Below are 25,400 nucleotides of genomic sequence, written 5' to 3'. Positions count from 1 at the left end.
CTAAACACCCGACTAGAGCCGAGTGCGCGAGCTGTGCCAAAGCAGATCAGGGATGCGTACATAAAGCCTTGTATGCAGTAGGCATGGGCTATATCTGTTTGATGGGACTATAAACCGCGCGTACGGCCGCCTACCCCTTGAGTGATACCTCCTGGGCAGGGGTGGCAGAGCGAGACATGTGGTTACCTGAGCGCCTTGTGATTCTCATGTCGCGCTTGACCAATTGAATGATCCATGCACCCTGAATGCCCACACACACATGCAGAATGCAATCTCCATCTTACTAGAGCTACGTATCGAGCTGTGCGGAAGTAGCTCAGGGATGAGTGAGGAAGCCGTGCATGCAGTGGATGCGTCATCATCATTAGGCATCGGGCTGTATCTGTCTCACTGGATCATAATGCCCGGTGGTGGGTCAGGAGCACTTTGTCGGGATTTTAAGAGGCCAAATATTTCGCTGGAACATGGCATAGATCAGAATGAATCAGGGAATAATTTCCTTGGAGATTTTTCCTTGCCAGTATGAGCAGGTGCATTTCAAGGAGCCTATGTACATTTACTAGGAGGATCAGCTATGCTCAGCTTGGCATTGAAGTATTTACTTAGTTGAAGTAAATTGTACAGAGGCATTTCTCTCTGTGTAGATGCTGTCTTTTCATCAAAGGAGCCACAATGTACAGAGGAGTTCAACCGGGTGGTTAAGACCCTGCAATCCCTCTGCAAGTCCCATTAAATCTTGCACCTTTGGGGTCTCAACTGTGAAAGAGGGTATATAGCTGTGCAACTTTCCAAGGGAATACCACAGCATGCTGCGCAGACAGATGCAGCAACGTTGTGTTATTTTTCAATGTCAAACACAGTCCGTTGCATCTGGGCGGCTTCACAAACTCTTCTAAGCAACAGGTATTCCATAGATATGCGCAAAAATGCCACGTTTATAAAAGATCAGCAGATCCACTGTCTTATGCAACGCTCAACCCCTGCCACGCCTCCCTCCTTTCCTACAAGCACACGCACACAATTAGTTCAGAATTTTTGATCAGGCATGCATGCCAAGCATTCATAAGCATTGCTTCTCACACTGCAGCACACTTAGCAATTACTTCTTAGGACTGTCAGGTAAATGTGGATTAATATAAGCCTGCAGATCAGCAAGTCGTGCACCTGCCCTTCGCAACTGGCCGCCGCCTCAGTGTGAAGCTGGTGTCCACTTCTGCTGCCTGCAGCAAGAAATCTATCAAATTAAGCCATTTCAGTCTGTTTTTCTGCATCGACAAAACGCTTACTGCCGAAACCCCTAGTGAGCAAGACAGACTGGTGCATGGATTCTGAAACATTGCTGGCTTACACCTGTGCAGCTGGGCTGCCGAACAGGCTGTCAGGCAGGAGGAAGTTGCCAGGCAGGGGACACTTCAGATTGCCCAGTGTTCCTTTTACTCCGCTGCTTTCGTCCTCTGAGCCCTCTACCATCGCTTCTGCACCCTCACTCTCCTTCACGGCTTTGTCATCCTGTCAAGCATACGTTGCTCAGCACTTTTTTTCAAGGCCCCAGCTGATTCACAAGCTTCATGCAGTGCAGCCTAGCACACCGTGTCTGGTGTTCACAACTTATGCAGGAAGCTTGCCACTCCCTGGAACGTGTCAAGGAGAGTATTACAGTTTGGGAGGATTTGTTCTCCCAACACAACCCTCACCTGATCACTGCTAGAGATCTGGGCAGCAGCCGCGGCTGCAGATGGCCCTGCAAACACCTCCAACGAGACCACCTTTGCGGCCTGCATGCTGCAGCTGCTGCCCTCAGCAAGGCCCTTGATCTTGCGGGTGTCCAGGTCAGCGACGGTCATGCTCATGATGTCATCCACGTCCAGCTCGGTGCTGACCGTGCGCAGCAGCCCCGCAATCATATCCCCTGCAGGGTTTTCTGCCGACGTCGACTCCCCGTCAGACTCCCCATCGTCCTCATCAGAGCCAGACGCTGCCTCTGACTCGACATCTGCCTCATCTGCTGACTCAAGCGCTGACTCAGAGGTGCCAGACTCCCACTGCGAGTCCTCGCCGATGGCCGCGCACGCCTCGTCGTCCGATGAGTCACCGTCATCTGATGAGTCATTGCCGGCGTCATCCGGCGAGTCATCGTCAGCGTCATCGCCGACATACTCCGCTGACTCAGCGCTGCCGCTGCTGCTCGGCGCGCTCGCGTTGACGGCCGCCATGCTGCCGACGGCCTCGCATGTTGACTTGATGCACTGCATCGCCGACTTGCATTTCTCCGGAAGGCTGGCACCTTTGCCTCCCTCCAGACCTTCACCTTCTGACCCCTCCTTCTCTTCCCCAGCGATGTCTGCCGGGCTGCTCTCTGCCTCCTCTTCCTCCCCAGCCTCTTCATCAGCGTCTTCCTTTTGGTCCGTGTCAGCGCCGGCTGCGTGCGCAAGAGACGACTGGGGCGTATTTCCAGCGTCCGACACCTCGTCGCCGGCGGTGTGGAATGTCTCTGCGTCGATGCTCGCTTTGGAGGGCGCTGGGGTGAAGGGCGTTCCCTGTGAGCCCCAGCCAGCTGCGGCGGTGCTGGGGCCAGCAGACCAGGGGTTGCTGAAGGCCGTCGCGCCGCTCGTTGCAGCGGGCTTCCAGTGGATTGCCAGGTCGCTCTGGGGCAGCGGTGCAGAGAAGGCCGCTGAGAGGAACGGCGTCTGTGCCTCGGCTGGCTTGCTGGCCTTTGCTGCAGCAGAAGCTGCCACTGCAATTGCCTGGTCAGTTGCTGCCTCGCTCCTGCGGCCACCTTCCACTGCCACAGCTGCACCGGCTGCTGACCCTGCATCCTTCTCTGCGGGCGGCCAAGCCACATTTGCTGGTTTGCCAGCATCCTCCCTCGTGCTGACAGCGGCAGAGCTTGCACTTGCCGTGCACAGAAGGGCACCTGCAGTAGATGATAATGCTGGCACAGCGGCAGCCTCCAGCTGAATGCTGGCCTTAGCAGATGTCACTTCCGTGGTCGCCAGTGCTTTGGCCTGCGCTGCCTGTGTCGCAGCCAGACTGACTACGCTTGCAGCCGCTGTGACAGCAGGTTGCGCCGCGGCTACTGCCACAGCCGCTGCCGCCTTCAGGGGCTGCACTGCTGGTGCTATGCTGTCTGCGCCCCGCCTCTCCGCGCCGGGGCTGAGCTGCTCGGACGGAGCTGCCGATGCGCCCTGAGCCTTGTCAGTGGGCGCAGGTGGCAGCTGCTGGCTAGCTGCTGCGGCGGTTGCGTTCAGAGACCGCCATGTCACCGCCTTGCCAGCTTTGGCTCCAGCAGCAGCATCCTGCCTGCCAGCTTCAATGGGCACAGCAATCGCAGCCTGCGCGTCAGCCGGCAGCTGCGCGGCGGCTGCGGCCGGCGCTGGCGCATCAGCCGCCGCGAAGCACAGGTCTGGCAGGGACGACGTAACCTCGCGGCACACAAAGCTGATACTCCTGTCCAGTGCCCCACCCTGAGCGCGCACTGCATCTGCCAGGGTTGCCCGCCCCTCTTCACTCTGCCCAATTGCATGCTTTCCCTTGTCCGGTCTTTGCACAGACGCCACTCCAGCAGCTGATTTCTGCTGCAGAGCGGGCTGCAAGCGCGGTGGGCTCTGAATAGCAGCATCGCGGGCGGTGGCGGGTCGTGTAGAGCGGTCCGTGGGCATTCCGGCGGCGTCAAAGCTCCAGACAGGGGAGTGCACCACCAGTGCAGAGCCCCCCACAGAGCCGGGGCTGACGCCAGGGGAGCTCCGGGGATGGATCCCGGGGGACGGACCCCCCTTCGCGGCAGAGCCGGGGGCACGCCCCCAGTCCGCCATGCTGGCGCGCGCAAAGCCGCGGCTGCTCCGCGGCCGGCCGGGCAATTGTGTAGTTTTCTCGGCGGTCTCCGAGGCTCCTGAGACAGACACAACCCTGCTCAGCACCTGCCAGGCACACTGCGGCTGGACAATTTGTCAAGAACACACAACATCTCGGTGTGAAAGGGTTCTTGGAACAAGCTCACAAGCTGTCATGCTTTGAGGATTTAGGAGGCTCCTGATTGCGTCATGGACACACAGCCTATCTGTGTGCTTGCACAACTGGGATGAGCAAAGGTAGCGCACCTGGAGAGACATGTTCCACAGGGCAGGCACTGGAGACCGCTTCAGCCTTCTGGGGGCTCGCGAGGGAACGCCGCGTATCGCGCGCGTCGCGCGCGAACGGCGGACTCGGGACGGCCGCCGCCGCCTTGGCGTCCGTGCGGCCGTCCTCAGCTGCTAGGGATTCCCGTTCAAACCCCTTGGATTCTACACTCCAGCGGGCGGCCGGGGGTGTGAACAAAACCGGGGTCTCGGCGATCGTGCTGCGCGCGGCTGCGGCGACGATCTCGGATGAGACAGTCGGCCGCGCAGCCGGTTCAGCCGCCAACGCGAGCGCAATCTGCTCAGGGCGCAGCGCGGCCGCGGCCGAGCGGTTCAGCATCGTGGCGAGGGTTTCCTGCTCCGGTGCGCTTGCTGCCGGGCCCCTGCACAGCGCACAGTTTGTCAGCCCCACATCCCATGCAGAGTAGTCAGCATTGCTCTGAATTATGAGTTTAGCCTCACATTCTATGCACAGACATACAGCATCACACAGATCACAAGGAACTGCTGTTATCGCGCCAAATATAATCAATGCTTGGTACTGTCTTGTTGATTGAATAGCTTTGCATGGCACCTCGCGAAGGTGTGCAAAGGTCTGCGCAGGAAGCGCTGGTTGTTGTCCCTGGCTGCACGCCCTATGGAGGTGGGCCCGCTCTGCAGCTCGCCAGAGTCTGCTGCCACCAGCACAGGGGTCCGCAGGGCGCGAGTCGCAGGCGGGAAGCTCTGTCTAGCGGCACCCGCATGTGTGGCTCTCCATCCTGTTCCAGGTCAACGAAGCACTAAGATGCTGACATCATCCCTCTCTCTTCATCTCTGTATCCCTGCCTCTGCGGGCTATATGGTGTCATATGATGCAAAGATCGAGGAGCTCTTGCGTGTGCAGTATCCTGCAGACACTGCACTTGCAAATCTTGTACTCCTCGGCGGAGGAAAACTGGATCCTTGCACTTCTGGCACTGGTGCGCGGTGAAGCACTTACCTGCAACGACTGGAGTGGGCGCCTCGCTGGCAGCTGACTGGGCTGCGCTGAGGCAGAGGCCTTCAGCCAGGGGCCCGCATGCTGCATCTGTCAGCAGGCGTCCAGGTGGCACCAGGTGGGGCAGGGACGCCCCAAGAGACAGGCCCCTCCTCTCTGCCTCTGATATGGTCGGCGACAGCATCAGCGACCTGCCAACACACAATCATACTCAGTCCGCGCAGCCTTGATCCAGGAACATGCGAGCGGCCCCTGTGACGCTATCGTTATATTACTCGCTCTTCCTGCCAGGAGGCAAGGTGCCTCTGCAGAGAAGCTGCAGGAGAAGGCTGCCACATTTCCTTACCATTGTTGGACTGCCAGATTTGAGTAATACTCAATCACTCGGCGCCCAATATGTGAAGCAAACAGTCTTACGTCTGCTTCGCCCAATATGTGAAGCAAACAGTCTTACGTCTGCTGCTCATGGCTGGATAATGGACCTCGCATGGGTGTTGTGACTAGGTGAGTCAGAGACGACTCATCAGGTGAATCACCTGTTGGCCAGGTAACGCCCCCATACGCTCATGCTGGCCCGCTGCGCGATGGACGTGGGCCGAGTGCTGGCCACCGCCGGTGGCTGCCGGGCAATTGGCGGCTCCGGGCTGAGGCGGGGTGAGCCACCCCCGGGCACCGGGTCTGCCATGTCAGCGCCCGGGTCGAGGTCGAGTGTGGGAACCTGTGCAGGGGCGATGTCGGGCAGACGGCCTGAGCTGCGGAGGCTGATGCCCACCAGCTGCTCCTCCAGCTTGTGCATCAGCCCCCTCTGGGCTGCCTGCCCACAGTCACCACATTACCGGTGAATTACTAATTACTGGTCACGACATGACTGGATTCCTCGTACTCGTTGATCGGCCTATGCTGCACTGGGCGTTCACGGAGATTTCACGGCATGGTAATGGTCGCGGGGGTACACTCTCAGGACAGGTAGCATGCATGCATGCAAGATGTACTTCAGTTGTGGACACAGCAAGCCAGATGGCCAGGACTGACCTGCCACTTCTCCCTTTCGACTTTCAGCGAGTGCTCCTGCGCGCTCACTGGCAGCGGCAGCTCCCCCCGGTCCATCCACTTGCGCTGCGATTGACCGATCCCCTCTCTCTGTTCCCCTTGTTGAGACTCTTGCAAGGCAGTCACTGCCGTCACCCTGGGCCCCATCCCGACCGCAGAATACACCCCACTCAGCCGCTGACCTGCAGGCGTCAGGTCTTCCACATATGTAACGGCCGCCTCCCCGGCGCAGCCGGTTTCCTGAGCGAGCCTGCGCAGGCCGGCGCTCTTTGCGGACCCCGCCCGGTCGAACCTGGCGGCTGCGGCTGCGCCGCGCGGCCGGCCAGCCAGCTCGGCGAGCTTTGCCTGCAGGAGCGACGCCCCGGCTGCCTCGCTGATGTCCTGCGGCTCCTGCTTCTGTATTTCTGCTGCCGCTGCTGTGGCAAGGAATGCTCCGCTGATGCTTGGGGCAGGTAGAGAGTAGCCCTTCAGCTGGGCCGTGGGCAGTGCAAGGCTCCTTTCTGTGAGCTGGGCCTCGAGATTGTTGCAGTGCGCCCTCAGCAGGCGCATCTCCCTCTCCATCTGCAGCAACAAAAGGGCAACATCAGGTTCCGATCATAACATTATCCCCTAATCACTGAACAACCTGTAATATTATTGCTTGTATGAACATGACTGATGATAATACACTTATGGGGGATACCAGGGATGAAGTCACAAGGGGGATTGTACCTCCTCCATGGCAGTGTGTTGCATGGCAGACTGGTTTATCGCAACGTCAGCTCTGGCCATCGTGCGATCCAGGTAGTCTGACAGGAATGTCCACAGCTCCTCCACGACCACTGCTTGCTCTGAGGCTGTGATCTGCATCAGGAAGGAACATATCACCCCTCCTCAATCCAATCTCTGGGCATTTTCCACTGCTCTGTTGCTTTGAGCATGCAGCCCTCATCAATGAGCTTCAGAGGGAGAGAGAGAGAGAGAGAGAGAGAGAGAGAGAGAGAGAGAGAGCAGCAGGGCACACCAAAGTGTGTTCCTGTGCTCACCTGCTCTAGCAGCTCATCAAAGGCTGCGCTGAATGCCTGGCGGATGCACAGATACACCTCTCCGTCCTCGTCAGCAAGCTCACGAGGCAGTAAACCTCTCGCATGCTTGCGCGGTGACGTCGGCCTGGTGGCGTCAGCCGTCACCAGATCTGCAACGCGGAGAACCTTCTCTCGTAGGCGGAGGTGGTCTCGTTCACTCACGTGCCCCTATGCAAGCATCCCCAAGCTGATACACTGCTATGGGGATCTCTGAAGAGCAGCCTACAAGCCCCAGCCAAGCATGCTGGCCTCAGCAAAGTGATGCAGTTGTACGTGCATACCTCGCTATTGAGGCAAAGGCGTCCTGCCTTGCCTGACAACCTTGTGTTGACTCTGTGGGATTCAGCCACTTGGGCCTCCATCATGGTCCGAATATCTCTAAGGGGTGTCAAATTTCCCTCAAACTGTACCAGAACATGTCTGTCAGATCTCGTGCATCCAGTTGGGTCCCATGTTGTTACAAGAACATGTACATAACAAGATGCAAAACCTAATGTGCAGAACAAGCTGGTATGCGTACTCGCACCTTCAGACAAGGGCTTCCGGTGTTTTACTACCGAAGTGGTCTGTAGTCCAGGTGCAATTCGCCATGCATAGTGTAAAATACGCAGCGCTCGAGTGCGTTGTTGTTCGCAGATCTCGCGACAAGGTCGCAAGATAGGCCTTTGGACAACTAGGCAAGGTGTGTGCGTGGCTGCATCGCTTTATGTTGTCAACAAACGCTACAATTCAACAAGTGTGTGCAGGATCTGAAGTAGAAGCGGTCTCCAAAGACCCAAAAGGTGCCTCCTGCGGTGCCTCGTTGAACGTCGCTGAGGCAAAAATTCAATCGTAGTCAAGTTATAGTCAAGCCAACATTATTCTGGGATGCTGCAGGGGTGCCAACACTAGCATTGCCAGGTGTTCTGCTCTGCCCCGCAAAGTGGCCCGGCCAGACGGGTGCAGCCAATATTGGCCGCATTCTCGATTGACGCATCAAGACGAGAAGCCAATGCGATCAGCCCAGTTTTCACCGCCTCGCCTTGAGACTACCAGGGATAAGGCTACACAGCAAATCGTCGAGGATCCGCATGTGTCAGGTGTGTCATAGTGAGTTCTTGGAAGCCCAAGCGTGTGGGAACGTTGTGATGTCTCGAAGCGAGAATGAAGCGTGGGCAGGAGGGGGCGTCGCGTGTGATCAGCAACGATTGTCTGCTTTGACGTAGCACTGTTTTCAGATGGTTCTTATCATTGGATTGCCACGGTACAGCTTTAATGCCCTTCACAAGGGTTGCGTCAGCATTGTCCTTTTCCTCCCATGACTCCCCACTGCTGTATATCTTGCATTTATAATAGGCATGTGGGCGTAGATCCGACTACAACTGCTTTATGTGTGACTTGAGACCCTAGCTTAGCGAATATCGTGCAGTGAAAGTCCTTCCTAGCTTCTTCACACATTACAGTACCTCGTGCCTCCCGGAAACGTTCTCACGCTTCAGTGATGATCGCAGATGATGGATTGAAGCACACGAAGGAACCTGAGCCGGAGCAAAGAGAATAGGGTGAGATCCTGGCTATGTAACCTTCCTCTCAAATGCCGATGTGGGCAGCACAATATGTGGGCACATTTTGTGGCAGGAATACTCTTGCAGTGCCCAGCATCTGAATATTGCCTCACTTGTGAACGTGTTGTTTGAAAGTAGGGTGCACTATGTCGATGTGCGAATTTGAGTAGCTGTCTTGCAAAATGCCTGCCAAGTAGGAATGCAGGTCCCTTCTGTCAGCTGGGATAGGTTTCTTCTTTTTTCCTACCATCGCATCATAACTCTCACCAAGCCTGCCCATACTGCCTCATGCGCAAGCAGACACCGTTCTGTTCTGTGAGCTGGCTAGGCCCTGAGTGGACACTCTCTTAGCTCATGTGCTTAGTATGCAGGTTCAACCTGAAGCACACGCAGACACAGCCTCCTTCAACGCGCATGCTAATTGTGCAGACTCGACCTTGTGCGCAAGCAGACACAAAATTTCAACACCTGTGCTGACTGTGCAGGCTCAACCTTGCAAGCTGTCACTGCGCCTTCCAAGACAATCTCCGCTGACTGTGCAGGCTCGCTGGACATGAACGCCGGTGAAGAGGCCCTGGAGGCGGCTCTGCTGCATCGGCACGAGCGCCCAGCCGGTCGAGCCCCGGTGCGCGGCGAGCGGCCGGTCCCGATGGCTGGCGAGGATGATGGTAATCCGCTGGGGCTGCGCGCGATTGGGCTGATGCCCATGATGATGTCAGACGACGATGACAGCGAGGACGAGGGCGACCAGGAGGCCCTGGATGAAGACGATGATGCCGGCGATGAGGTCAGCTGCTGAGAGCTTCCCCACTCGCTGTGCTGTTGCATTTTCATTGACATGGCCGCCATGAATGCAAGGCTGACTGGGAGAGGCGTGAAGTTCTGTCGGATCATGCGAGTAAAAACAGTGCTGGGGAGTTTAGTGGTTTGGTATGGCTATCTGATGATGTTGTCTGCAGTGCTTGTCTAATGGCCAGCAAGTGCCTTGTTACCGTTTCAGGCAGAGCACCTTGGGGGTCAAAACTGTCACCGGGCGATATCCAAGGGCACACAGTAGGCATGCAATTTGGTCGGAGAGATTACTGCCTTCCAGGATGCAGCACCAATGTCTTTTGCTGTGTCATAACGAAGCACACAAGGCATAACGGCCATTTGAAAATAGCATCGCTTTAGAGAAGGGAGCACCAATGCCTAAACAATATATGCGCTGCAGCATGAGGGAGCGCACCGGCCGCATGCAGACGGTCCGATACAGCTGCACCAGTTTCTGCGGTTCATCGCCGGCCGGGCCGGCGTGGCGCGCGACCGCCCGCACGGCACCAACGATGACCTCATCAACAACCTGCGCCGCATGGGCGTCCTCTCCTCGTGCGCACACCCTTTTTTGTTGGTGTTGATGCCCCTCCTACCAGTGCTGCAGTCAGGGGTTTCTTCTATTTGTCACACCTCTGGACCTGAAGGCCTCGGATGGCTTCCAAGTGGGGCAATGTATTAATATGCAAGAGAAGATGTTTGAAGACAGTCCTGGCTTGGTGCTCCCTTCTCAGTGGCATGCATCGTATATGTATTTCGTTAGTGTGCCACTTTTCAAAGCCAGGGTCCATACCACGGCACATGGAGAGCCTGATCCTGCAGCTTGTCTGCTGAAACATTTGCTTCTTGGCAGGAACAGCATGACACGAGTCACTATTGAAAATCCACATGGATTGCAGGGAGAAGGTGATCAAGGCAATGAGGTTGTGCCCGAGGAATGCGTTTCTGCCGGAGGCGCACCGCAACCCGGATGAGGCGTTCCTGGACTCCCCAGTCCGCCTGGACACGCTGGACTTCAATGTCTCCGCGCCCCACATGCACGCCACCTGCCTGGTCCGCCCCTGCCGCCGTTACTTATCTGTACTAATCCACTATTGCTGCCCATGCGCCCTCAGTGCTGCTGCACAGCTGAGCATGTCTCATACGCTTCAGCAATGTGCCGCTCCTGAAATTGCCCGCTCCTGAGCTTGTTCTCGAAAGTTCAGGATCTGGAGAGAAGGCTGCCCTCCTGCTTTTGTTGAACTGACGCTGGGGTTAGGGTGAGGCTCAATTTACATGTTTTGGTGCTGTGCAGCAAGAGCTGGATCTGCAGCCGGGGCACAGGTTCCTGGACGTGGGCAGCGGCTGCGGCATAGTTACCGCATGCGCGGCACTGCTGGTGCGACCCTGGTTAGAATATATATTAGATAATAAGCACTTCCGATGACCTCCCTGCAAGGGACATGGCCTGCGTTGCCGCGCCCCGATTTACTCACTGTTCCTAAAATGCTCCAATTTTTCCAAAGCGTATTTTCTGCTCCCAACATGGTGGTACTCGCCGTAGACATACCGGGTGGCTATGCTTTTGGGATTTGTTATGCAACTTCAGCGCGGCCCATTTGTGTAAAGCCCTGTCGCTCACATGAGGCGGTCTGTCTCGTACAACCTCTGATGTTCTCAGACCATTCCGTGCAAAGCCCTCTGGCTCATGTAGTGTGGTCTGTCCCAAGGAAAACTTAAATTCCAAGTCAACTACCCAGGTGGGCAAGATGGGCCGGTCGGCGGGCATTGATGTGAAGCGCGCGGCGGTGCAGCTCGGCCGCTCCAGTGTGGCCGCCCTCGCACGCACCGACGCCGAGTACGCGACCAAAGCCGCCGACGTGCGCTTCTTCGTGCACAACGTCTTCATGCCCTCCCTGCGCCACAAGGTGCGCGCCCCTTCCTGCCCTCCATTACCCCTGCCACCTGCTGGCACCATATACCTAAGGAAGTGAAGAAGTAGAAGCAATGCTTCTACTTGTCCTTGGCCCATTCTGCGGCCAGTCTTGCTAGGCACTGAATTGACCGCTTCGACTGCGTCTTTGGAAGGTTGTTTCCCACTCACTTTCACTACTCAAGGGCATCATCCAAAGGTCGCATGTGCACGTTCACCCTTGGCCTCGGCAATTTGTAAGGAACTGCGCTGTTTGGGTCGCCAAGGGCAGGGATTACTTGAACGTAGACCCTTTTCATTGTATCTTGTATCCTCCGGCAAGAGTGACGCGGGGGTGGTTTGGCGAGCGCAGGGGCAGTATGACAGGGTGCACTGCGGCGCGGCGTGCCCTCCGTCCAAGCTGGTATTCTTGCTGGAGCTGCTGCGGCCGGAGGGCGGCCTCATAGTCACCCCCGTGGAACCCAGCGACCTGCGCGTGCTCGTCAAGGCGCCCGACGGCTCCGTGCGGCAGCGCATCATCTCCCAAGTCCGCTACTCCACCCTTGAGGTATACTATTCAAGGCCTCTCTCCTACCCTGCTTCAGGGGGGTTCGTATCTGATAGACATAAGGTCATCTACATGGAAGAGCTCGATGCGCAAACAATGTCTCCTTTCTCCTTCAGTCTGTCTGTACAGACTGAAGGCGCATCTCTGCTTCCAGTGGCTGATCAATGACTTACTAGAATCGATCCCTTCATGCATGATGATATGCGATTTGAGCAGTTGTGTTTATCTCCTGTTTGAATGAATTTTCCTGCTTGCTGCTGAGCAGCGCTGCTTGTCTTCGGTTCTCACCTTCTTGCGAAAGTGGCAGGCATTCAAACTCCTGTCGAGGATGGAACAAACTTTTAATACCATTGATGTATTGCGCAGGTGCCATCGGACGCCGAGATGCTGCTGTCGACGATAAAAATGGAGCGCCGGGCTCAGCTGGCAATCCCTCCGCTGCCCTCAACCTTCGCTGCAGACGTGGCCGCCATCACTGGTGCTGCTCTCACCACGTTTTCCTTCCTTTCAACAGAATTGCTGCTCCCTGATGTGCCTTCTTGCTCACACAGTGGTGCTGTTGAGGGACTCCTGTGATGCTTCAGGAATGGGTTCACTGGGAAGCAGAGTCTTGTATATCCACAGCTACAGTTCCCAGTTCCGAGTGTGCACCCTGGCTGCTGACAGAGGTGAATAAGGGTTGCTCGCGCTCTGGGCAGTCTCAATCGGCATGCAGCTGCCCTCGTCTGCAGGCAAATCAGGGAGTATTGCTGTAGATGGTTGAAGGCCTGCTGCGTGCAGGGTCTCCGGGCACGTCGGCGGGCAGCTGCATGAGCGAGCAGAGCGCCTTTGGCATGGATGATGCGGACGGCGAACGGCGCTGGCCCTGGCCCAAGAAGGTCGCCCAGTTCCTGTCCGCCTGCTCCGGCTCCCAAGGTGCCTTTCCCCCATGGCAACGCCTCCTGTACGTGTACCTAACTCGCTAAGTCAAAATAGATTACCCTCCTCATTGAGGTACATTTGGGACCCCATTGATGCCCTGCAGCCCAACAGCAGGTACACTGCTGCCCACTCCACACAGCCACTGGGTCAGCCTGTTGCCACCACAGTGCTGTTCCATTCATAGGCAGAGGCCAGCTTATCAAAGCTGAGCTTTGACTGCTTTGGACAGCACTGCCTGGGTAGACCAGGCTGATCGTCATCAGGTACAGCTTGTTGCTGGCAGCGTGCAGCCACTTATGTGACTTTTTGTGCAACTCTTTCATCTTTCATCTTGCCAATGGCAGCACACATCTGCCAAGTCGGGTGGTGGCTGATGCTGCAGCGGTGCTGCAGGTTCGTCGGGGAGCGAGGGCAGCGGCAGCGGCTTTGAGGGCAGCGAGGAGGACAGTGGCGCAGTGCTGGATGCCGACGAGCTGGGCTCCCCCGACTGCACCCTCATCGGCGCAACCTGGCACATTCCCGTGCACAGGCGAGCCTTCCCAGATCACCCGACAACGCAAGAGACATCATCGAATTCTGTTTATCATTATTATCATAACACACGTTTCTTGCCAAGAGGCAAGGTGTGTCCTGCAGACAAGCTGCAGTTGAAGGCTGCCACAACCCTACCCCTTTGTTGGCCTCGCCAGATCCAAGCAGGACCCAATCAACCGTGGGCACGGTGCTCAGTGCTTATACCGCCCCCAGCCAGCCACGGCCCACTTAGTAGCTGACGTAACTAATGTGAGAAGCGGGCTGTGCTGTGTGGAAGATCTTGGTGACTGTACTGATAATGCTGGCGGCGCAGGTGCGTGCTGCGGGTGCGGTGCGAGCATTTCCGCGCGCGCTGTGACAGCGGCATGCGCGACGCCTCCGACAGCCACCTCCCAGTCCCCGACCACTTCTCCCAGGTGAGTGCTGTCACCGAGCCTATCACTCTTAATCCCCCTTATGGCCCCCGCAGATACCTGCTGTGGTCTCATCAGATTATTAGGGTTCACTGCTCCTTCAGGCAGCATGAGCCACCCATGCAGCAAACGTTCATACCTGATATATAGCATGTAATAGGATGCCCCATATAGAGGTCAGACTGGCCTTAGGGTGGTTTCTGAATGTTGGTTGTGAGGAGAGATCTTGGCCAAATAAAGGTGCCATATTCTGAGAGTATCTTGTGTGCGCGCGCAGGAGGCGATGGAGGTGTTCAAGTTTTACCTGTACAATGACCAGCTGGACGCACGGCTGGACGCGGAGGCTGCCACGGCGGTGCTGCACATCGGCCAGTACTACGGCGCGCCCCGCCTGGTCGGCCTCTGCGAGCGGATGCTGGCGCGCGAGATCCGGCACCGCGACGCCGGCGAGGAAGGTGCGCGGCAGCTGCATGCGATTGCACGTGAAGCTGCCTGCAGCCGCCTAGGAGTGGTAGCCTTCACGACTGCCCCGCAGCGGAAGGCGGCAGGGTTGTTGCTGCATGCTGCAACATGTGTTCTTGGGCGGTGTTGCCATGCATGGGATTTTGCTCCAGATCCTGCGCTTAGATCAGCGTCGGCTGCTAATGTGCTGCGCTGAGGTGTTGTAGGGACAGTGCACTGCATCCGCAGTGCGACTGTGTATCTTCACCTGGAAATGCATATGCGCATGCCATGCATGGGTCCGCTTGCTGCGTGCCGCACTTTGCAATTTCCGCATGTACATTGGGGTTGTCCTCTGTGCTTTCTGCAAGTGGCATTCACTCGCGGGTACCGCACACACTCAAACCCCAAGAGAGAGCATTTCTTGATGAGGCCGCATGCATACTGAGAATTGCTGTGCGCTCCAGGCACCTGCAAGGCAACAACTTGCTTGCAGCTTGCCCATAGACGGTTGGCAGAACATCACTACAGTGTTAGATGTGTGAGACGATGTCTCTTTGTGTGCGCCAGGCACCTGCGAGGCGGCAGCTGCGCTACTGGGCTTGGCAGACGAGGCCGGGCTGCCTCACCTGCGCGCGGTGGCGCTGGACTTTGTGGTGCAGCACTTCCCGGCTGTGTCTGCCACACCGGCCTGGGCCGCGCTGCCGCGATCGGCCGCCGACGCCGTCGCCGCGGAGGCGGCTGCTCGCTTCAAGCACTCGGTGGATATCATGCGCGGCATGGCCGCCCAGTACAAGACTAGCGCCGGCAAGTAGCAATCTATCCTTCAGGTGCTCTCCTACCAGTTTGACAGGTCAAGCTGGTGCAGGTCAAGCTAGCACCTCAGGGTCCTGTGGATTACAGCACGCGCTGCAGGGTCAGGGGGCTTGACCGCGACGGTACAGGGCAGCCTGCTTCTCCCAAAGGGGCTGGGCTTTGAGGGATGCATTGAGGTGGGATGGTTTGCCGCCCAGTACAAGGCCAGCGCCGGCGAGTAGCAAGCAGCGATGTATGGTCAGGCAGGTTGATCGAGGCTGGATGAGGCCTTGTGCTTTTCATGAATGAGCTGGGCGTTGAGAGATGTACTGGGGTGGGATGGTCTGCCCGCCGTGCTGGACAAGATCATCTCTAGCAAGTAGCAAGTACATTGGCTGAGGCGCACACGCAGACCCACGCTGCACGGGTAGAGAGGATGACCAACACACAATGGAGCGTCCTGCGTCTCCAGATTGAGAGACTGTCAGGGTGGGATGGCTGCATCGTCAGACAGCTGGCGGCTTGTGCGCTGCACAATCAAGAACATTGTATATTGAGGGGGCAAGCTGTCACTTCACGATTATGCTTGCCCTTTTTGGGGTTGTACAGATTTGCTGACACTTCACAATATTAACATCAAGTGTACTTTCAAGGACAAGACCCAAATCAAACAAGCTTCTGGGGCTATAGCGAGGGTCGATGCCTAGGCCTGCCCTCTCCAAATTTTGTGTTATGTATATCTGGGGATTTTTGGGAGTTTCTTGGCATTATTGCAAGCAGCATGTATCATCAGAGGAGGCCGATCTCAGGCAAGTAATAAGAGGAGGGAGATCTAGCCGGAAATTAACTACCGGCAGCAACCCAAGACAATGATGTTATAGAGAAAAGTGGTGCCAGCATGATAGTAGTGTCATGCCCCTGTGTATACAATTCATAACGCGCCATTTGTGTTTCCTGCTTGAATGTATACATTGTATCATCTTTTGTAGCAATTGTGCTTTATTCATGGCTTAGCTTGTGGGCCCGGCTTGTTCCTATAACTACCTAGCGGGCTCATCAAGATCAATATGAGCTGCCAGCAGCACAGCATATATGTGCCTTTTGTCTGCCAAGAAAGGCACTTACGCATAAAATTCAGTTAATTAATGAGACTAAGCGATCGGTCATTGAGTGGGGCACACCTGATTCTTCCAGGTCCCATGTAAGGGCTGTCTAGCATATTTTGCTGCACAAACAACTACTTGCCCATCCACTCACAACAATTGAAGCTTTTAAATCACTCTCTCCACGTGTTGCATCACAAGCTGGCGTGCACCCTCTGCTGTCGCCCTTTGTAGCAGGCTACGTGGCTGAAGCTGGGCAGCTTTGGTGAACACACCAGACGCAAATAACAACATTTGCAATCGTTCTATAGTTGTCGATCAAAAGTCAGCACTTCTCGGCTCACTTTGTTCGGATTATGGAAAGTTACCGTTTGGCCACTGCCTTGCAACTGGGGACTCTCATGTGACAGAGCCATTCACTTGGCCTCATACCAGGTGTCTGCAATGTTGGAGTCCACCACAAGGTCCACTCTGAGTGGGTTGGACCCCTCAAAAGGCTTCTCCATGTGCTGCACCACCAGCTGCTGTGCGCGCTCAGCTGTCTCCTTGGGCCCCTCAAGAATCACCTCATCGTGCACCTGCACAGCATGCACCACCGTCAGCTGCATGCAAAAAATCTTGATGCACTTAGCAGGAATTAAAACTCACTCTAAAGCCAAACAGTTGAATCCACAGCACGCTCTCCTGTCAATGTGCAAGTCTGAGTGCCCCAAATTACCCACTTTTTCCCAGGAATCAACAAATTATACCACCATGTATCCACTGACCCCAGGGTATCCGCTTGGCCTGCTTTACATAAACGCACATACTTTAAATTTGACAAAAGTAGGGGTGCAAAGATGGGTCTGGGTTGAGCACACAGTAACTATTTATTGCGGGTTTTAGAATGAGTACTACAGCACGATTAAGTGAATGAAGGCTGACCTGGAGCAGCATGGTCCAGCCCATCTCTTTGAGCTCTGGGCAGCGCGCGATGGAGAGCATGGCTGCAGTCGCCACATCCGCCGCGCTCCCCTGGATGGGCGTGTTGATCGCAGCGCGCAACGCATGCCCCTGGCGACCAACAAATCACACTCTCTGTCAGCTGCTCTTGACTAATGAACAGCTTGCACAGCCAGTGAGCAACCTGGTGCTGCACTCAACTGATATAGACAGGACTATGGACAGGTTGTGGAGCCACTGAACAAGCTGGTGATGCAATGTGCCTTTATACACACTTTGCATGTGGCCGCAGCCTAAGGTTTGCCACTTGATCTGTGTCAGCAGCCACAGTGATATGACTGGACCTGTGTCTGCTGATACAGGACCAAGCAACAGGGCTGCGTGGAACAGGGTGGGGTGCTCACCTTGGCTTTCTGGTTGGCTGACTGGGCGTCGGGCAGCTGTCGCCTGCGGCCGAGGATGGTGCACACATAACCCTCCATCTCTGCCAGGCGCCGCTGCTCCTTCTGCCACTGCTCCACCTGCATCACAAATACTTGGATCAAGCATGCCCAGCAGAGCAAACACCAGCATAGCAATTTGTGCTTATGCCTTTTGATGCAGCTGGGATTACTCGTGACAGACAAGAAGCTCTAGATTCAGGGCTTAGTGCCTGTCCAGCTCGGTGTGAAGAAAACTTTACTAGCTGCATGCAATTGAGTGTACTTGTGGCCTGCTCAAGCTCACATAGTCGTCTGCCTTGAATGGATGCTGTGCCTGTCAGCTGTGCGCCAGACATGATTGTCAGGAACAGACCAGTATGGCCTTAAATAATGGGGCATTCACCACCCGAAAAACAGGAGATTGGATGTCCTCCATACCTCGGGCCGGTCGGAGTACCATCGTTCGACGGTGTCCTTGGCCTCTTCGAGGGAGGTGCCCCAGTCGCGCGAGAGGCCGTGCGCAGTCTTCCCGTACGCAATGGAGAAGTTGAGCACCTTGGCCTTGCGCCGCTCGCTGCCAAACATGTCCTTCAGCAGCGGCACCGGCGCCTTCTGCCCCTCCACACTGTCCCACTCCAGCAGGCACTCCCCTGCGCATCAACACACCAGCCCCCATTTCATCCTGCTGTGCGCACCCTGCGACCCTAAAGCTCATTGGCTCCTGCCCTGATGAAGTCGAGTTACTGGATGATCCAACAGACAGCAGGCAACGTCGAAGCTGCGCTTATGGCCGCCCATCCGACAAGCAATTCAAAATCGTGTAAATGTATATAATTTAAGGGCGCGACGAGGACCATGAGGATTCAGAGAAGCCAGGGCTTCACGGACACGGCGTGGGAGTACAGGGAAAGCGGAGTCTACTGTTGGGAAGAACTGCCGCGCACCTCTGTCGATGGCGGCCTTGATGTGGTCGTACATGCCGAGAGCGGTACGGGAGTGGAAATCGCCCCCGAGGCGGAATGCGCGCAGCATGCTCTCGCAGTCCGCCATGTGCGCCAGCAGCCGCAGCTCCAGCTGCCCATAGTCCGCCACCACCAACGTCTTGCCAGGCTCCGCCCTGAACGCCTTGCGCACCTGCCAACATTTCCCAGCCACATGTCAGCTTCATCACACTGCCCTCATGCAAGATTTGGGACTGCTTCTGACTGTGATGCACCTTTCTCATTCCCCTGACACAGAGCAAAGGAGCCCCACACCATGCGCAATTGTCAAGACAGCCTTGGCATCCATGCAATATAAAGACAGCTTCTGCCTCCTAACCCCTAAGACTACACCAAGAAAAGTTTGGGCCAGCCACTTTGAGCTCCGTCTGTTGTCCAACCCTGCTTTGGTTGCTAAAGAGCCCTCCACTTTGTTTGACTCAGAATGTCTGGGCATGGAGTACCGCCGTCCTCTTGTTGCCCCACCAAGCAAACTCGTGCAATTTGCAGGCTTGCGCCCTAAGAGCAGCCCCTGTCAGTGGGAGGCAAGTGAGGAATTACCTTGTAGCGGTCCTTCTCAAGGGCGGGCTGGTTTTGCAGGTTGGGGCGCCGCGCGGACAGACGGCCCGTCTCCGTGTTGATGTTGAGCGAGCAGTGCACGCGGTGCAGCACCGGCTCCCCCTGCACATGCGCGCACACACTAGTTCTCAGGAACAGATCTCGTACCTTCAATTTTCCACAGAGCTTGCCGGCAACACTTGGACAGCACTCACACGACACATGCGGCTGCACTGCGCGGGCAAGCAGACCACTGGGGGAATTAACATTGTCTCTTGACATATAGCCAACAGAGAATACAAGCCAGGTGCAGCACGAACATGGGGAGGAGGGAAGAGCAGGAAGCATGATGCCCCAGAGGAATCCTTCTGGGCAGTCAGTCAAGCGCATATGAAGTGTGCATGCTCAGGATCTGGGCCAGATGCAACAAGAATGAAGAAGAACGAGCAGGAAACATGATGCAGCGGGAATCCCACCTGTGCGTCGAGGAGTGGCTGGGAGGTGACGGGGTCGCGGCGGACAGTGGCGATGGCACCCCCCTGCAGCGGGCGGATGAAGTTGGACAGCAGCGTGTCCACCGCACTCACCTCACACAACGCATCCACTGCAGCAACATACACACATCCATCCTTATCCCTGTCAGGAATGGATATCTGAAACATGCCCAACTGCAACTCACCGCACAGCGGCGACCTTACCCCGAGACCGCAGCAACCTGACCAAATCCAAGCTTTGTCATCTACCAGAGACTCAAGAACTGCCATCCCGTCACAGTAATTGCTTGTCAATTGCTGATTCGAGTAAAGCCAATCAGCAGATCCCATGTGTGCCGGGGATGCCACAACAAAACAGGAGAGGCACCAGGGAAGGCAGGGGGCCCGCAGCGGCAGCGCATGCCATGTGAGCTCGTGACACAGGAATGGAGAGAGAAACACCAAGGCAGGCAGGCAGGGCGGCGTACCTGCGGCACAGGCGTGCAGGCCTTCGCGGCCGCCCCCGAAGACGGCGTAGAGTTTGCCGTAGCCGCACGCGGCCGCCTCCTTCATGTTGGCCTCATACTCCAGGCTCTGCATGTCCGCCAGCACCCGGGCCGCCGCCCTGTTCTGCGCAGCGTTCTCTTTTCCCTTGCCCTTCGCCGGAGCCTGCCCGACGCAGAAGGATGCATTGAACACCAAACGTGGCAAATCCATGGCAGCACCTTGTCAACTGAGAGAAACAGCGGAGAGCAGCGGTCTCAGTGAATGGAATTGTTGCAGCATTCATCTTTGCATGAGGCATAACAAGCAACTTGGTCTTCCTGCACCCTGACAACAAGCTTCCACGCTGGGGCTCCAAAAAGCCATCTTGAGCACGAAATAAGGTGCTGACTACGATGAGAGGAATCACGCCACAGATGCCACTCAGGCAGAGTGCAACGGTGATGAGTTCTTGCAGAGAGTGGGTTCTCACCTTCGCCTTGCGTTTGCTCTTGGCAGCAGAGGAAGGCTCGTCTGGATCATCGGCCAGCTCCAGTGCGTCCATGCCGTCCAGCAGATCGCCGTCCTCTCCTCCTGCCTCCAGCGCTGCCAGATTGGGGTCCTCCAAAAGCGCCTCCAATGGCACCTCTGCACATCCATCCCAACGCATGTCAGCTCACTTTTGGCATGCTGCCCTCAGTGAAAAATTCTCAATTCACACCCACCGCACAAGGTAGGCTTCATCTTACAGATGCAGAATCAATTGGCTTGGCGCATTCTGCATTGCACCGAGTGAGTACACAGAGGGCTTCAAATGCTGCTGAAACAAAAAAGCTTCTCGGCACAAGGGGGCATGGTGGGTCCGCATCAAACAAGTGCATCAGATTGCCAGTTCCGCCAAGTATCCGGGACCTCATGAATTCAGAGGCCACGCACCCATTGGGTTCAAACAGGAGCGCGCACAGGTCATCCTTCCAACACGACAAGTTTTACAGATGCTGTGTGGCAAAGTGCAATAACCTGTTGGCCAAAGGACACAGGAGGACACAAGGGGGAGCAGGGGCGCGCACCGTCAAAAGAGGAGGCAGGGGTGGTGTCAAGCTCCTCTCCGTACAGCTCCAGGAGGGCGCGCTTGGCTGCTCCGGGCTTGCCGGCCAGGCCGCGCAGCACCGGCGTGGACACGGCGGGCCAGCCAGACGCAGTGAACACCTCCGGCACGAGCGGGGAGACTGCATCGACGCCCCAGAGGCCGTGGATGACGATGTCCATCTGCTTCTTGGCGATCTTCTTACCCTCCTCTATCCGCCCCAGCACGTTCGGCGCCTGCAGCAGAACAGGCGGCTCAATGCAGGCTTCAGGGATGACGCATGCAGGGGGTGGTCGAAATCTAGCTTTGCGAGGGAGGCTGATCTCAATCCTGGTCCTATCTGGTCCCAAAAGGTCCAAGGTAATTTCCAGAGTTAATGGCAGTATGGCAGGCACCGCTGCAGAGAATGCAGGAGGGACATTTGGCGATACAGTAGGCACTTCCACAGAGCGGAAGCAGTGGGGTATGTGGCAACGGGCAGGCATTGCTGCAGAGAGAGCGCTCAGGGAGAGATAATGACATGGCAGATATTGCTGCAGAGTGAACAAATCAAAGATGATGGACGTTAAAGGAAAGCTACCTTGAAGGTGCGCTGCAGCTCCAGCCTGCCCTTGTCAGCCTTCATGTTCGGCACGCCCGGAAACAGCAGCTGCCGGATCTGCGCAAGCAAATGTATAACGATCACAGATGGCCTCAACCTCATCGTGTCATTCACTTCTCTCGCTGCCGCATCATCCACATCCCACAACTCGAAACATGAAAGGAAGATGAGAACATAGACTGCATGATGCGCAAGGTGTCAGAGGATAAGAGGTGGCAGGTGGGCGCACCTGTGGGCCGCTGCAGATGTTCATGTACTCGGCGTCGGGCACTTTGGTGCGCACCCACTCCCTAAACCGTTTCTTTGCTCGCTCCTGGTCCTCCACCGCCTTCTCCTCTGCCGCCCTCAAGTGCTCCCTGCACACCGCGCGCTTAAGTGTCGGAAATTCCCAACCAAAACAGACCTCCCCTGTGGCAACCCCATCATGGTCTCCCTGCACACTGCGCCTTTTGAATGTCAGAAAATGCCAATCAAAGCACATGTTCTTCCTTGTGTCGAGCCCATCATGAACTCTCTGTACACGGCATGATATGATAACAAGTGCGCGTCACAGGCTCCTGAGTGTCAAGCAGAATGACACGTGCGCGTCTGCCCTTCATCAAGCAAAACAGCGCAGACACTGCAGTAGTATCTCCTGGCAGTGCTCGTCAAGCCATGCCCGGAGACACTGCACATCTGCTGGCTCAGAAGAAATGTCTCACGAGGTGCATGCGCTTGGACGGGGGCCTACTAAGAGGGGGCGCTAAAGTCACCTGTCCACCATCATGCCTTCCTTCTCCATGTCCGTCAGCAGCTCGCCAAAGGGCTTCCAGTAGTCCTGGTACAGGTCCCACAAGGTGTACCCCTCACGCACACCTGCACGCAGATACCACCCCATAAGCAGGCAGACTTTGCTCAATACAGAGCCATTGTTATTTCAGGTCAGCAAATCCAAGCACCATATCACTGATCAATCAACATATCACTGACAATAGTCCATGCATTCTGGGGCACAGGGGCCCAATACTTCGAAGACTATCTGACCATCAAACACCCAATTGATAACAGTCTCAAGCTCAAGCTCACAGCCTTGCAAGCCAGGGCAGCACCACGACACTCCTTAGGATATAAGCGATACGGACAAAGCGCTCACTACATCTGCCTGACTGAAAATGCTAGGACAGTGGCGGCAGTTTTATCAGTCACGTGTGCCTCATCCTGCAGACTTTACGGAGTGCAGGCACATGTATTGTCTCAATGCATCTTTTAAAATCAATACTTGGTACTGTTCTCTTGTGGACTGGGTGTATCTGACGTGTGCACGCGCCTGTGGCATGGGCGACGGCTGGGTCCATGCCGAGGTAGAGCTGGGGAGGGCAGGGCATGGCGGCCAGCTGGCGCTGCAGGCCCAGCGCCAGGTCATGCGTGGCCTTGGCGTCCAGCGCGCTGTAGCGGATCCACTTGCCTCGCCGCCGCACGCACGCCTGCAACTCCTCCATCGGCGGCAGCTCCTTGATCTGCACGCGTGAGAGACTTCAAAGCTGACACGCCGTTGTAGGGATGGGCAGAGATATCCGTCATCGGCTTGCAGAGCCAGCACGCCTCGAGACAAACCATTGATGTCTCTCTATCGCACGGATGTCAAATTTCGCCAACGATGTCCTGGGGATGAGTTCAAGAGGGCCAAGGGAAGAGCTTTCATGCTTGTCATGACCCGTAGGAGGTGGGAGTCTGTATTGACAAAGGTGTGTAGAGGCATGCCTTGCTGAGCGTGCCATCCTTCTTCACTTTGGGCTCCGCGAAGAGCTCCTTCATGCCTGTCTTGGCGCTGGGGGATGAGCCGTTGCCAAGCCGCCTTGGCACCAAAACATTTTCCCTGTGCACACCAGGAACAATTTCATCACTAGTGCGGCAAGAGGAACAAGCAAGCCATGCATGACACCCTTACAATACTGCAGAAGGAGCAGAGCATCATAGCATGCAGAAATGTCCGCCATCCTCAGGGAGGCACACATTGCAAAGCACAACAAGAAGCACCAGGGGGGTGAACCACAACTGCTCCACTTCAAATCCTGTCCCCTTGATCATATTGGCCAGGAGAAAGTTTGTGCTTTACACTCACAACTTCCCAGCTTTCAAGCGCCTCTTCACAGTCATGGAACCACATTGCCCATCCAGTTTACGGTGTCAAGAAGCAAGGGTGATTTGACGAGAGCTGACTCACCCGCTGAGGGCCTCCAGGGAGTAGCCCTTGCCGCGGCGGGAGGAGTCCCACAGCCGCGCCATATGCATTGTGTCAGCGTGGAATCCGCGCGCCTCGATCGGCCGGCCGCCCACGAACACGTTGGCAAGCACGTGGCGGTCGAAGGAGTAGTTGTGCCACACCTTGAGCACGCTCTTGTCCTCAAAAAAATCCCTGAAGGCCTCCCAGATCGCGTCTACCGTCCCCTGTGTCATGTACCATGGGTCCCTTTTAAATATTAGCTAGTGTGCGATTGTGTAATTGTCTGCAGCACTCATCAAACAGCTATTGTACGCCCGGCGGCTCTCCAACAACCCCGGTGAGGATAGTCGTTCCTCCAGACATCATGGCAACAATGTATAATAGGTGTACACAGCACCATCTTGCTCTGACACTCTCAACAGCGCAGCTGCTGATAGCCTCCTGAGCATGCACACATGGTGCACAAGATGAGCTTTAAGGCTGTGTCTTCACAGCCAGGGAACAGGGGCCGTGAAATACACCTGGTCCTTGGCCCCATCCACCATAGTATCCACCCAGAGCTGATTCTGGCGGATGTCCCCATCCCCGCTCCCTCCAAAGTCAATGTCCTCGCCGCAGTACACTGAGAAGCAGATCACCGTGCCATGCCCGCACGGTGACTCCTTGGTCACATCGATGTGCGACACCTGTTGCATGCAAAATTATTCAGCCTGTCTAGGCTCTCCAGAGTAGCCCAACGCTTGACAGTCCTGCCAACCCACAGAGGATGTCTCTAGACAACTCCTTTTTCAAAAGCCCTCAAAAAAATGCACGCATGCATGTAGGTTACAAGATGCTTCATTCTGACTTGAAAAAAAAAACATCATGCATGCAGTCATCCGGGTATCTGGTATCAGAGGGTGCAGTCGTACAGGTCAGTATTACCTCCGTGTCGCAAGCGAAAAACATGGAGGGGTTCGCAGCGTGCAGAGCGCGCAGACGAGCAGCCGCCTGGTGAGCCTTCTCCAATGTGTCCACCACAAAGACCTCACGCGGCACCACCGAAATATCGCCCTCCAATAATCCCTCACCCACCCCTGCTCCCTCCCCGTCCTCAGCCTGTGCTGCTGATGCTGCCTCGGCTGCAGCAAAGCCATTCTCCTGCAAACGCAAGCAGATGAAACGTTTAAGTCGGCTTGAAGCTACCTGTTCTGCGATTGTTGCGCATTCACACGAGTAGTCGAACACATGCGGTGCCTGGTGTGAGAAGCAGAAGCAAGTTAACAAGATAGCGGAAAGAGATTGCACCTCAGACGGCCTGGCAAGGCTCAACCAGTTGTCTTGGTTCATGGCCCTTGCTGCAGGATCGTCCAAATAGTCCTCCTCAGCATCCACTGCATTGAAGTTGACCCTGGCCGTCTGCAGGCCACAAAAAGCTTTCTGT

The 25,400-nt window shown here is 56.1% G+C and overlaps 3 protein-coding genes across 3 annotated transcripts; 1 reads left to right on the top strand and 2 right to left on the bottom strand.

The window, feature by feature from the left end:
• Positions 1–712: 712 nt before the first annotated feature.
• COCSUDRAFT_52096 (hypothetical protein) lies at positions 713–1,742 on the bottom strand. The gene is made up of 4 exons (XM_005651695.1): positions 1,695–1,742; positions 1,351–1,509; positions 1,165–1,220; positions 713–1,001 (listed from the first exon to the last, which is right to left on the bottom strand). Exons 2-4 carry the CDS (start codon positions 1,468–1,470, stop codon positions 974–976), a joined length of 204 nt encoding a protein of 67 aa, XP_005651752.1. The 5' UTR covers positions 1,471–1,509; positions 1,695–1,742; the 3' UTR covers positions 713–973.
• A 7,560-nt stretch (positions 1,743–9,302) lies between these two features.
• COCSUDRAFT_38940 (PCMT-domain-containing protein) lies at positions 9,303–15,145 on the top strand (the record flags this gene model as incomplete). Its single annotated transcript, XM_005651694.1, has 13 exons — positions 9,303–9,536; positions 9,963–10,117; positions 10,462–10,615; positions 10,857–10,940; positions 11,302–11,469; positions 11,827–12,000; positions 12,388–12,499; positions 12,802–12,936; positions 13,336–13,463; positions 13,561–13,565; positions 13,790–13,892; positions 14,167–14,344; positions 14,901–15,145. 13 exons carry the CDS (start codon positions 9,303–9,305, stop codon positions 15,143–15,145), a joined length of 1,875 nt encoding a protein of 624 aa, XP_005651751.1.
• Positions 15,146–16,644: 1,499 nt separating this feature from the next.
• On the bottom strand, positions 16,645–25,306 carry COCSUDRAFT_11538 (DNA/RNA polymerase; the record flags this gene model as incomplete). Its single annotated transcript, XM_005651693.1, has 17 exons — positions 16,645–16,806; positions 17,153–17,281; positions 17,575–17,691; positions 18,031–18,242; positions 18,537–18,726; positions 19,134–19,247; positions 19,652–19,734; positions 20,092–20,228; positions 21,201–21,409; positions 21,754–21,831; positions 22,004–22,130; positions 22,527–22,618; positions 23,097–23,286; positions 23,495–23,656; positions 23,978–24,201; positions 24,520–24,663; positions 24,902–25,306. 17 exons carry the CDS (start codon positions 25,304–25,306, stop codon positions 16,645–16,647), a joined length of 2,775 nt encoding a protein of 924 aa, XP_005651750.1.
• Positions 25,307–25,400: the final 94 nt, after the last annotated feature.

This window comes from Coccomyxa subellipsoidea (assembly GCF_000258705.1).
Source record: "Coccomyxa subellipsoidea C-169, whole genome shotgun sequence".
NCBI lineage: Eukaryota > Viridiplantae > Chlorophyta > Trebouxiophyceae > Coccomyxaceae > Coccomyxa > Coccomyxa subellipsoidea.
The sequence above is the reverse complement of the archived record's forward strand: the minus strand, read 5'-3'. Positions and strand labels throughout refer to the sequence as shown.

What these genes read in the sequence shown, in the direction of transcription:
- COCSUDRAFT_52096 (XM_005651695.1), bottom strand. Translation starts at nt 1,470, where the DNA reads ATGGTAGAGGGCTCAGAGGACGAAAGCAGCGGAGTAAAAGGAACACTG. An exon ending in TCGGCAGCCCAGCTGCACAG is followed by an intron (nt 1,221 to 1,350) that starts GTGTAAGCCAGC and finishes TTCTTGCTGCAG; the next exon opens with GCAGCAGAAGTGGACACCAG. An exon ending in CGGCCAGTTGCGAAGGGCAG is followed by an intron (nt 1,002 to 1,164) that starts GTGCACGACTTG and finishes GTGTGCTTGTAG; the next exon opens with GAAAGGAGGGAGGCGTGGCA.